Source organism: Thamnophis elegans, chromosome 5 (genome assembly GCF_009769535.1).
Source record: "Thamnophis elegans isolate rThaEle1 chromosome 5, rThaEle1.pri, whole genome shotgun sequence".
Lineage (NCBI taxonomy): Eukaryota > Metazoa > Chordata > Lepidosauria > Squamata > Colubridae > Thamnophis > Thamnophis elegans.
Genome location: NC_045545.1, coordinates 22,178,021 through 22,191,096, shown reverse-complemented (window position 1 = coordinate 22,191,096; position 13,076 = coordinate 22,178,021). Strand labels below are relative to the sequence as shown.

Sequence of the window (13,076 nt, the reverse complement as noted above, 5' to 3'; positions counted from 1 at the left end):
CTGAGACTGTACCAGTACGGTGGCTCGTTTGGTCCACCTGCCTGCCTGCGCTCTATAGCTTGTTTTTATGCCTAACGGCAAAGTGTGCACACGTGCACAGCGTGTGGTGCCTGCGTGAGCCCCAACAAAAAGCTGGTTGTCGAAGGGTTAGTGGATTGCGCATGCGTGCAAGCACACATTCGGCGCGTGCACGAACAGACCACAATCAGTGTACTGGTAGCAACGGTAAGAGCAACCCACCACTGTACTACAGTGTAAGGTGAAGGCAAAGCCTTACTGAAGGACCTTTTACAATGTCGTATACTGAAAGCTTCCTCTAGCTATCTATTTTGCTGAATGGTACTTGTCTGTTTTGTTTTAAAATCAATTAAGCCAACAGTCATCATCATATATTGTGTATATGAAATCCATGGGCTAAAATATATAGAATTGTTTTATTTTGTCTTCCAATTCATTTCATTAGATGATGCCCAATGTATTATAAGAGCAGGAGCACAATTTCTCCGTGTTTTTTTTTATACAATGCATAATTTTAACCCTTTTTCCTATCCCTATCTCAAACATAATGGTTGTGTCTTCAAACATAACACTTCAATCTTTCTTTATAGATGATTTATAGATGATTGCTGCTTTCTTCACTTTTTCCAAGTCTTCCATATTCTTTTTGAAATGAAGGAACAAGAATGATACACTACAATGCTATACTATAAATTATATCTGTTCCTATCCATTTATTTTCCTTCAATTTTCTAATAATCACCAGTACATAGAATTTCCTCTTTTTGGCCACTTCTACAAAGCAAATTGATATTTTCAAGGGCCTATTTCTAAACCCTTTATCGCAAAGTGTTATAGACAACTGGGACTCATCCATACATGTGTAAAATTACACTGTTATGGCTATTTGCTTGAATGTGTATTTTACATTCTCATTTTCTTTCAGGTCACTGTCACCATGGATCTTGTAAAACAATTCTTTTCAGTAGTTTGAACTGAAAGATCATTTAGTGAAGTTCACAGAAAGATACATCCTTCCATAATCACTAAAAAGTTCCTATGGAAAATTATGGTCTATTCTAAGTAATGTGGGAGAAGACTATAGAGTTGATGGGAAAGAAAGAATCAACCAAAAATGATATTGGATTATAAAATAGGCAGTTCTACTCTCTTCTGCCTTGCTCTCATATAATTCAGGGAAACAATTCACCCACCCAATCTCCCAGGGACTTGTAAATGCCTCCAGGATAGAGACGATAACAAGAATATTTTCTTAACTTCTTTAAGCTAAGCTACCTTGAGATCCAAGCAAGTAGTCTTCAAAATTATAAAGATCAGTTTGCAAAATATGAAAGGCATTGTCAAACATTGATATTGTTATTGCCTTGCTGCATTTGCAGGGAAGACCTGAGTTTTCTGAAGTAGTGTCCAAATTAGAAGAATGTCTGTGCAACATAGAGGTAAGAACAAAATCTGTTTGTTACTAAATATGAATGGCTAATTTTGAAAAATAAATGATTCATCAATTGTTTACTGAAAAAAAATCAGATACACTTTTGAGATATTCTACTCTGTTTTCTTTGGAACCTAAGCTATTTGTTTTCTTTGCAATCTAAGCAATTTGATGAAAAAGAAGTATAATAAATGCTATAACAAAGGGGAGAAAAGCTAGGTCATCATAATTGGAAATACCTAAAACCCTCATTATTTTTCTTGGCTGAAAACAAGGAGTAACTCTGAAAATTGAAGGGGATTTCGGGGGAAATCATTTTCTCTAATGTTCTTAGCAATCTTATTTTTTAAATCCCTTTGTCACTTTTGTATGAACATTTTTTCAGGTTTCTTAGGCATTGTAAAAACCTAAATAACTTTTTAACCACAATGATTAGGAAAATGAGAGTATACACCCCAGGCATCCATACTGTATATATTTCCCTGCTGATTATAATAATATTGTTATTTAACCAGGGAAAAAACAGCCAATCTGAATGTACCCTTCTTGGCCAATATCTGATTCCTCTGCTGATCTAGCCAATAAGTGATCAGCTACTAGAAATCCTTGCGCTTTTCAGTTTTACTTTTTTTTTTTTAAAAAAAAGTCCCTTTATTTTAAGAGGCATGTTTTTTTTTTAAGCAAATTGGAAAGAGTCTTATTGATCCACCTTCTGCCATATGTCTACAAGACAACTCTCTATTTACAGAATGCCTCTTCAGTCAGTCTGGCATGGTGCCATTAGACTGGAAGACCAGTTGAAAGGCACTGAATCAAATTTTGTCTCCAATGGTTTCATATAGTCATATTATACAATGCCATCAGTCCTGTTGTGTGACTTGCTACAAATGAAAATTCCCTATTAGCAAAAAAAAAAAAAAAAAAAAAAGTCAGTGACAGCAACACAGGAAAAGAGGACCAAGTATGGTAGACCAGATATAATTAAGGATGTTCTCTCAAAATGTTCAACAAATGGACAGAATCCCCTCTCTGGTTACATCCCAAGAAATCAAAAGGCAGTCAGAGTAATGATAACTGTTACAAGACTGATGTAACAAAATGCAGCTATAATCTACTAGGAATAAAAATCTAACTCATGCATTTTATACCTATTTAACTTTTTGCCCTCTCTTCACGAATAACTTTATGGGAGTTAAATTTAAATTTACAAACACAAAATAGTTTGTCTCAGAAGCAACTGCCTGCGAAGGCTCCTGGATTGGGGCTGAAAGGCGAAAGTGGAAGCAGTATGCTCCGTCCCATAGTTGGATAGACCAGGTTGCCCTGACAGACTGGTCTCACCAGAAAAACACTTTATGGGAGAAGCATACTGGAATAATTAGATCAAGTTAAGATAAAATGTGTCCTTTGTCTTCAAATCTCTGTAGAAAATCATTCTAAAATGAAATCTCAAGAAATAAAACAGATAAATCTATAATTTATGCTACATCATGATGACTAAACTGTCTTACATTTACCTCAGTCTTCATCCTTATAACCACTAAAGTGATCCAAGAGATAGGAGTTTGGATTAACGTTGTAGCGTGGACATGAGTACATGAGCAGAAAGTTTTTTCCCAGTTAATCCCCTAGACCACACCGAAGCTCCTAGCTAAATAAGCTTAATTAACCAAATGTGATTAATGTAATTTAATTAGCACAAGCAAGGTATATTTGCATCTCTTCAGGAGAGCTTACAGGCAATTTAATTCAAAGTATTCCATTTTTAAAAATATTGTATGCAGTATCTGCTTTCAGGATTACACTATGAAAGAATCCAAATATTAGAGTTAATGAACTAGAATTAATCAGCAATGCCATCAAAGTGCCAAGCTCTGTGGTGCCAGAGTCACTTCTTCCACACCACTGGAACATTATCAGAACTGCAGATCATAAAGCAGAAGTTCTGAGCATGGAACTAGCAAAAATTATTGAGCCTCTGATTGTTATTACATCATTTAATGATATACGTAAGAAGCACAGTAAGCTTTTTTTTAAAAAAAACTGGTGTATTTGAAAGTACTGTATCTCTAAATTTCTGTTTAGAGTGTGGTGGAATGTAACCTGGATTCCCAGGACAAAGCGGCTGCATTCCAGAGGAGCAATAGACAGCAAAGTTTACATAGTTTGGTTGGGAGACAGAGGGTCAAGATAGCTCCTCTCTAGAATTCTCAGAGTATATCTTTAATGATGCAAAATGTTGCTCTAGTTCAGGAGTATTGAACTCTCAGTGTCACGTTGTCATAACTGACATATCGTGACTTTTTTCTCCTTCCCTAAACTGGGGGTGGGCATGGCCAGCATGAGATGCATCCAGCCCGAGGGCCACGAGTTTGACACCCCTGCTCTCTGTCTCTAGGTGAGGAACAATAATGGAAATGGCTCAAAAGTAACCTCATGTGTCTTTCTTGCTTTTTGGAGCCTGACATCAGCGCCCTATTTTCCTAATTTCAGACATGTAGAACTGGGGCTATATCTTCTTGTCTAAGGCAAGATTAGAATGCATGATCTTCCCATTTATATCCTGGCCTTTAACCAAAGTTGCTCCCTTCCAAGGCCTTATTATTCCTTTATGGTGGCACAATGGTTAGAATACAATACTGCAGGCTAATTCTGCCAACTGCCAGCTGTTCGATTCTCACTGGCACAGCCTTCCCTCTTTCCAAGAGTGGTAAAATGAGGACCCAGATTGTTGGGGGCAATATGCTGACTCTGTAAACTGCTTAGAGAGGGCTGTAAAGTCTAAGTTCTATTGCTATTACTATTATTCTTGATTTTGAACCCACGTTTTCGTATTTCATCAGGGAGAAGGATATCTTTCACTAGGGCAAAGGGAAGGAAAAAATGGATTGAATATTTTCTAAAACAAATGGTTGAGCTGGCCAAAGTTGACTTCAGTGTATGACTGATAAATATTGGTGCACATTAAGCATGTTCAATTTTAGCAACCACTTCCTAGAAATATCACCTATGTATGTTCATTAGAAATGTTTCCAAGGAATTTCACCATTCTTAAGTGGGAGGATCAGAATGCTGGCTCCCAGTATCCATTTTACTTTTCAAGTTCTATCAGCAGCAGGTGATAATATAGAAGTAGGCAATTAATTTCCCAAGGAATCACATGAGGAACTGCCAGGCCATGCTTTGACCAAGGCAGTGGTGGGTGGCCAAGCCCAGGTCTCTTCACACAATGACTACCTCTGCCATCTCTTCAGGCTGCTCCAGGTGAGGAGCAACCACTGTATGGGTACAGAACAGTGCTTTCTTTCCTCACCCTTCTGTGGCCACCAGCCAGTGGTGGGTTTCAAAAATTGTTCAAACCTACTCTGTGGGTGTGGTCTCCTTTGTGGGAGTGGCTTGCCACCCATGTGACCAGATGGGAGTGGCTTTCCGCCCATGTGAATGGATATGAAGATGCCGTCGACACTTGTCAGAACCACCTTAAATTACCTCACACACAGCACTGGCATGCATAAGAATATGATGTAAACTTGTTTTTTAAAAGGCATCTTTGGTTTGCATTAAAACAACTTCAACACAATGTTCTGATTGCACTGATTGCAGTAGTCATCCTTACCTTTCACAGAGGCAGTGAGTTTTATAAATATGAGCATGATAGTGTAGAATAATCATATCCAAGGACTAGTGGTGGGTTTCAAAAAAATTTGGAACCTCTTCTGTAGGTGTGGCCTGCTTTCCGGGTCCACTGGTGGAACCTCTTCTAACCGGTTCGGTAGATTTGACGAACCAGTTCTACCGAATAGGTGCGAACTGGTAGGAACCCACCTCTGCCACCAGCTGACTGAAAGAGCAACGTGACAACAACACAAAGCTAGACCCAATTTGGCTTCGTCACTTGCCCCTGCAGTACACTACCTTACATATGATTTCTAATTTCTAATTGATCTCACATGGGCTGGATAGGGTTAGCCCAAGGGCCGGATGTGGTCTGGATGCTGTAAAATACTCAGGTCATATTATGTGAGGATGGAAATACTATTGGGAGAGTTCAGTATGTATTTCTTGGTTGGAGCTCATTGAAGCAATATTTCACTTTCAACTGCCATCTTAAAAACAGCTCACTATTCTAGTACACTGACAACCATTCATCTGAATTCCAATCCAGGAGGGGAGCTTGTATACATTTCAAGGCAAAATAAGAGGAATATTTAGCTAGCCAGGTATTATGTTAATGAAAGAATGCAAGATGGCGTTCCAATGTCACATCAAGGGGTGTTAAGCAGAATCTTAGTCAGTCATGTGGACTGAGGCATGAAGATTCTTTGGATTTGTGTCTTCCTTTTCAGGAAATAAAATGTGGTTTTTGATATTGCTTCTAAAAAAATGCTGTGTCATAGTGTAGCAGTTTTATGCTACTTCTTTGATGTGTTTATTGTCTATATTTGAAAAACTTCCTTCTGGTATACAAGTATAAAAATTAAATTATCCATTATTGCCACCCTACAGAATCTTTTTAATAATGTAGGTAAGAGGCTGTATTCACTGATTTTCCTGCTTAGGCAGTCATCTCTTTGACATTAAGTGGATTTTAAAAAAAAAAAAAACAGGTTTTCACTAAGAAATTATCTTTTTAATAAGAAAATGTGCAAATTACAATTCTTTGCCCTGTGGATGGGAGAGTATAGAATATCAGTCCCAATGGAAAGAAAATTGCTCTATTCATGCTGTAGTATAATTATCTAGAAGTTTGTGGTCATGTATGTGTTATCTAAAAGGGTGGCTCAGTGGCTAAGATGCTGAGCTTGTTGATTAGAAAGGTCAGCAGTTCGGCGGTTCGAATCCCTAGTGCTGTGTAACAGAGTGAGTTCCAGTTACTTTTCCCAGCTTCTGCCAACCTAGCAGTTCGAAAGCATGTAAAAATGCAGGTAGAAAAATAGGGACCACCTTTGGTGTTAAGGTAACAGCGTTCCATGTGCCTTCGGCATTTAGTCATGCCAACCACATGACCACAGAGACATCTTCGGACAGCGCTGGCTCTTCGGCTTTGAAACGGAGACAAGCACCACCCCCTAGAATCATGAATGACTAGCACATATGTACGAGGGGATACTTTTACCTTTAAGTGTTATCTAGACTAAAATAATATACTACTAAATCTGTTGTGTCTATTCGTCTGTAACCTTCAATTGGGTGAAACAGTGCATCACAAGGCAACAATTTTTGAAGAAAGGTAGCTCAGGTGGCTAACAGAATTCTGGGACCCATTGCTCCCATGGCAATAACACTTAGGAAAGTTATGGCTGCTTCATTGCCGCTGTGCTGTTGCTACTTCAGCACTGCCATAGTCAGCCACAGTCACATGATCGTCATTTCCATTACTCTCTGCCAGCTTCTCACAAGTCAGTGGGGAAGCCAGCAGGATGTATAAGCTTGGCTATGATTGCTGATGCTCCCTGTCAACTTCCCACAAGCAAAATCTTTCACTGTGGGAAGCTGGCAGGGAGCGTCAGCAATGGGGAAGACTTCAAACAAGCTCTCAGGTTGATCAGGTAATGCTCCCTCCACCTGTGCTACCTCCCTCTGTGCTCCTCCTATGCCAGCTACTTTCACATCCTACACATCATTCCTGACCCATGTTGCATACCTCTAAGCCCCCACCAACCTTCACCCTATGCCCATACATTCTCCTTGACCAGCACAGCATCTTTCAGATACCCCGTGCATCCTTCCTGACCTGTGCCAGACCGCTTACATCCTCCCCAATTTGTTTGACAGTTCTTGCCTTCCACCTTCCTGACTCATGTTGCAACCCTGTGTGCCCTCCTCGCACCATGTGGCACCTCTCACGCATCCTGATACCCTTCACAACTTGTCTAGCACCTTCCCTATACCCTCCTCTTGGAGACATGCCAGGATGGGGAATAGGAGTACAGTTTTTCTTGCAGTGCCTTACTCTTCCCCCACTCACTCAGCAAAGTGGCAAGCAGGTCTGTGGATCATCCAAGGAGAAGGAATGATTTCTGATTCTCCCTGTCAGCTTCCTACAAGCAACACAAGCTGGAAGTCAAAAGTCATTCCCACTCGCAGTACTTTTTTTTGCTATGGTCCTTTGGTTTTCCTGTTAATGTAAAGCAATATTTACAAAAGGAAAACCCATTGGGTTATGGGTTGCCTTGTATTCACTTAAATGTCTACTTAAATATCATCATTGGGAGGAGGAAATGACTGGTTTTGTGATGACTGGAAGCAAAATAGTTATAGTTCCAAACAATGAGCAGCCATCCCCAAATCTGCATGTGTTGATGCAGAGGTGGTATTCAGCCGATTTGGACCGGCTCAGCCCAACCAGTAGTGGAAATCACAGGTGGGCCTGCCCACCCACCAACCTGGCCTGGCTCTATGCCATCCTATTTAGGCACGGAAGGCACACACATGAGCAAAGTGCATGCGCAGAAGGGGCACATGCACCTGCAAAGCGAACAGATGCATGCGAGGCAAACTGGTGGTAACAAAATGTGGAACCCATCGCTGGTTAGATGGGTAATCATATCTTGTAAATAGTGATTGTAGTAAAGAAGTATGATTTTGGATCACATACACTTTGTATAAATAATATTATAGCATCTTGTTTCAATGTTTGAGCATGAGACTGCTCAAAGTGTTCCACAAAGGATGCATCTTGTCTAGGAACAACCCAAAATACTATTGGGTCTTCAAACAACCAGCCAAATAACATCCAATAAATAGCAATAACACTTAGATCTACATAGCTTTTAGTGCTTTATAGCATTCTGTGAGTGGTTTAGAGTCGGCATATTATCCCCAACAATCTGGGTCTTTATTTACCGATCTCAGAAGGATGGAAGACTGAGTCACCTTTGTGCCCATCAGGATCAAACTCCAGGCTGTGAGCAGGTTCAGCCTGAAATATTACATTCTAACCACTGCACCACCTTATTATTATAAATAAATAATAATAATAGTGCTGGTCGCTACCTATAAAGCCCTACATGGCATCGGACCTGGGTACCCGAGAGACCGCCTCCTGCCGATTACCTCCCATAGAGCGATTAGATCTCACAGGTTAGGTCTTCTCCGGATTCCATCTGCCAGCCAATGTCAGCTGGCTACTCCCCGGGGGAGAGCCTTCTCTGTTGCAGCTCCAGCCCTCTGGAATGACCTCCCCGTGGAGATCTGGACCCTTACTACCCTCCCGGCCTTCCGCAAAGCCACCAAGTCCTGGCTGTTCCAGCAGGCCGGGGGGCTTGTAAAACATCCAGCCCCACTGAAACTGTGAATGTTGCGTTTTTTAAAGTGTTGTCTTTGTCTAGTTATTTCCCCTTCCCTTGTCTATTGTGAGCCGCCCGGAGTCCTTCGGGAGTGGGCGGCATACAAGACAAATAAATACAATAAATACAAATACAATACAAATACAATAAAAGTAAAGACATTCTTATTTATAATAATTTATATAATAAATAATATATAATAAATAAAAATAATGAAAAAATAAGATCAATCAATAAAATAACATCCAATAAAAATACTCTAACCTCTTATTTAACAGTGACTCTAATCTTGATCTCTTTGGGGGCACAGTATGCTTTTGTGCACCATAAAAGCACTCTAATCTCTCCTGTCTACTAAGCATCTAGCAGAAAGTGACATACTCTATGCAATTAATTCCTTTCTCCTGTCGGAGTATAACAAAAGGGAATTTGGAAACTAATATTTATAATAGTTTAGTTTTTTTCTTTCTTTCTATATTCTTAAATAACAAAGAGTAGAGACTTCAGCACTCAATTCAGAAATACAATCCTTTCTCACATTGTTAAAATAATTTTAATATACTTTGGAGGTTTTTTAGTTAATTTCTCATCAATCATTACTGAACTATATAATCTCATTAATTTCTACTTATTGATATTAAATTTATGTAGCAACTGTGTTTTCCCTTTTGCATGTTCCTTTTCCTTTTTATTTTTTAAGAAATGAGTAATAAGTAAATTTTATATACACCCATACACACACCTTCCTCCCTTTAGTGCTATACTACCTAGAGCATTGCCTTTCTCAGGTGTAACGTACATGTCAAATGTTGTTTTATACATGAGTAAAATTCCATTTGCTACTTTATACATACATAAAGCTATGTTATCCTTGTGTAAAATCCCATTTCACACTTTGCCATGCATTTAACACATTTTACACATAGAACTAATTCCTTCCAATTTATTGTACATTTAGATTTAACAGACACCCATCCCATTATTCTGTTAAATTAAGAATTTCTTTCATTCTGGTTAACTTTACATGAAACTGAGTTGGTAGATGGCAAAAAAAAATTTTTTTTAAAAAATAATTACATTTTCTCATCCCTACAGAAGAAACTTCACATGACATGCTAGTATTAACTTAAGCATTAAAAAGTTGCAGCTCTATTATTTTATTTATTTAATCAACATTTGGGCTTGCCTATTCTAATGATTGGCCTCACTCTTTCTGATGTAATTGCCATACACTTTCCAACTATCCAATAAACTGAAGCCATTGTTTTTAAATATATTGCTATAAGAATGATATGGGAAATGATCTCATTGCAGTAATAAATATAGCAATACTGTTACGTCCATCACAAAGAAACCATACTTTTTAAAAATAGCTGATCAAAGAAGAGTGATTTACACTCTGTGGGTGTAATAAGAGAGAGGACTTAAATCTTTGGATCAAAAAAAAATACAGCAAAAAGTTTTCCAAGCCCCAGATTACAAAGGCCCTCCTCCATTAGACAATTAAAAGCTAGCACGACTAGTTTGAATGGAAATAGCTGAGGACATTATCTAAAGCATCTATGACACGTAGGAGGAATGTAAAGACTTTGGGGTTGTCATAAATAAGTACTGATAATGTCCTCTTCCTTATATCCAGCTGATGTCACCAGCCTCCAGCAACAGCAGTGGTTCCTTGTCACCATCCTCCTCGTCAGACTGCCTACTCACCCGGGGATGCCCTGGACGCAGCCATGTTGCTGCTTTGCGTAGCCGTTTTGAATTGGAATACGCCCTGAATTCAAGAGCTCATGGGACGTGGTCCCAAAGGTAAGCATGAAGACCACATGGATTCCTCCCTTAGTCTGTGGGATTCAAAGAACTGTCTGGCCTATTCTTCACTAGTCAAACTGCTGTTAGCACCCCCATTAAGGAACAAGATGCTTGAAAGCATCACAGAAACAAAACACTCGGTAGTAATTTTCCTTTGTAAGCTAGAAGGTCCAAAACATTCTATCAACAAATCAGCTTTAAATCTGGGGGTCTTCCAAATGTCTTCCTGCTTTTCTTGCTCAGACTTCCCTCCCAGGTTTTCTGCATAAGCAGTCAGTCCTTAGATATTTGTTTGTTTGGACATTCCCATAACTCCATTTTGCACATCATCTTCATTTTTCTTTCTTCCCAAACTTTGTATAAGAAATTCCTCTTTCCTCTTCTCTGGAAAGCCATAGGGAAGGGACATGTCTTGATTCTGCCCTGACTGAGTCAAAGAAGCCCATCAGGTCATAGCTGTTTATGTTTGGGTTGCCTTGCTCTGTAATGCCCCTAATCATCTTATGCCATTTATGTATGGTATATGGAAATGACCTTGGGAGACAGGAGATTGGTACTATCAAACTTGTAAGATTGATGTCAGCCTCCTCAGGTAGAGCAGACAGGATCAGATGAGTTAATTCTGCTTTATTAGAAGGCTACATTAACAGAATCTTGCACGTCTGAAGGTACAAATCTCACTCCATCTGTTTTATAGTCTAGAGCAGTGGTGGCTAACCTTTCTGTTGTCACATGCCGAAAGCACAAGCGTGTGACAGTGTGCCCACACCCATAATGCAATGCACGTGCAACACCCTCACGTGCCCTGCCCCCTGTGCATTCTCACATGACCCCCCACGATCCCCGTACATGCATGTGTGACCCCCTTTTTGAGCCTAGCAGGCCTCCCTGCAACTTTCTGGGACCAAAAACAAGCCACGGGGGGTGCACTGTACCTCCTGCGCATGCATGTGTGACTCCCACATGCGCCTTGCCCCCACACATGCGCAGCAGAGACCTGAAAATCAGCTGACTGGCAAGAGGCACATGCGCATGCATGGTGGAGCTAAGCTGGGGTGACAGCTCACATCCCACAGAGAGGGCTCTGCGTGCCACCTGTGGCATGCATGCTATCAGTTCACCATCATGGGTCTAGAGATTAGGGAGATTTGTTTCTGAGTTTCTTTCTCTCCTCGTTAGGCAGATGTGGCCCATGTCCTCTCTTATCTGTTCATTGTCTAGGCAGCATCATTTAGCCCATTCCAATCAACCATTCATCTGACAAGGTCATTCCCACATACCGTGAAAATTTGTGTGATATTATTTGCTCTTATTGTTGGCGCTCAAAGCAGTCAATTTTCCATGAGAAATAAGACCAAGCAAAATTCAGGATGATATTTGAAAAATATATTCAAAATGGAAGGCCTGGGGCTGGCAAGAAGTAGAGAGAAACTTATAGGAGAAGAAAGGAAAGTGACTGAAAATCAAATCACCAGCTGAACAGGATCTCAAATAGAAAGTGGTTGAGGAAAAGGAAGAGTTAACTCCAGAAGTCAAAAAATTAGCATAGTATAAATTTTGGGGAAAGAGATTATATTCTTTGAAATTGGCCATCCTGGGACAATTGAAGATAGGAATCAGTTTTCAGGGAATTTAATGGAGAAAGCAAGGTTTTATTATTTTTTTAAAAAAGGAAAGCTGTTAACTTGTTTGACTTTTTGACAGAACTGGAGACTTTGCTAATATTGTTGCTTCATGTCTTTCAAATAGATCGGTACAGAGTTTTTATTTATTTATTTATTTATTTATTTATTTATTTATTTATTTATTTATTTAATAATGTATTTACTTACTTACTTACTTACTTACTTACTTACTTACTTACTTATTAGATTTTTATCCCACCTTTATTTTTTTATAAATAACTCTAGTGCTGAAAATGAATAACACTCTCTCCTCCTCATACTTTCCCCACAACAATAACCCTGTGAGGTAAATTGTGCTAAGAGCAAGTGACTGACCTGTAGTCATTGAGCCAGTTTTTCATGCCTAAAGCCGAACTAGAATTCACAGTCTCCTGTTTTCTAGATCAGCACCTTAACTAGTACGCCAAAATGGCTGTCCTATGATGTCAACCTTGGTTTAGTCCTAATGTTATAACTTGCTAAAGCTGTTTACTAAGTGTTCTTGGTGTCATTATAACAGAAAAGGATAAAAGCCACAACCAGAATTAAGATGCTATACCTACCATTGACTCTGGACATTTTCCAAATAGTGAATTAAAAGTATCTTCATAGCATCCTCCTTCTCTTGCTGAAGTGATATAAAGCTTTTTCTCATTACTCTTTTCTCTTGTTACTTTGAAGCCTCGGTAGTTGAATGACTCTGGAAAATGCTAAGTCACAAGTAGGAAAATAATCTCTAGCTTCACTTACCATTTATCATCCTGCTTTTGCTCCACCAATTCCAATGGCCTCAATCTATTCTTGAAAGCAGTTCTTTAAAATTCCTTTAAAAATGTAATTGTGCTTTTAGATTGGTTACTA

The 13,076-nt window shown here is 39.3% G+C and overlaps 1 protein-coding gene across 1 annotated transcript in view; it reads left to right on the top strand.

Moving 5' to 3' along the window:
• The window catches only part of LOC116509345 (serine/threonine-protein kinase TNNI3K-like), a 214,969-nt gene that overhangs the window by 180,377 nt on the left and 21,516 nt on the right, over positions 1-13,076 (top strand). The window contains 2 exon segments of the mRNA XM_032218492.1: positions 1,398-1,457; positions 10,379-10,548. Coding sequence (XP_032074383.1) covers positions 1,398-1,457; positions 10,379-10,548 — 230 coding nt within the window.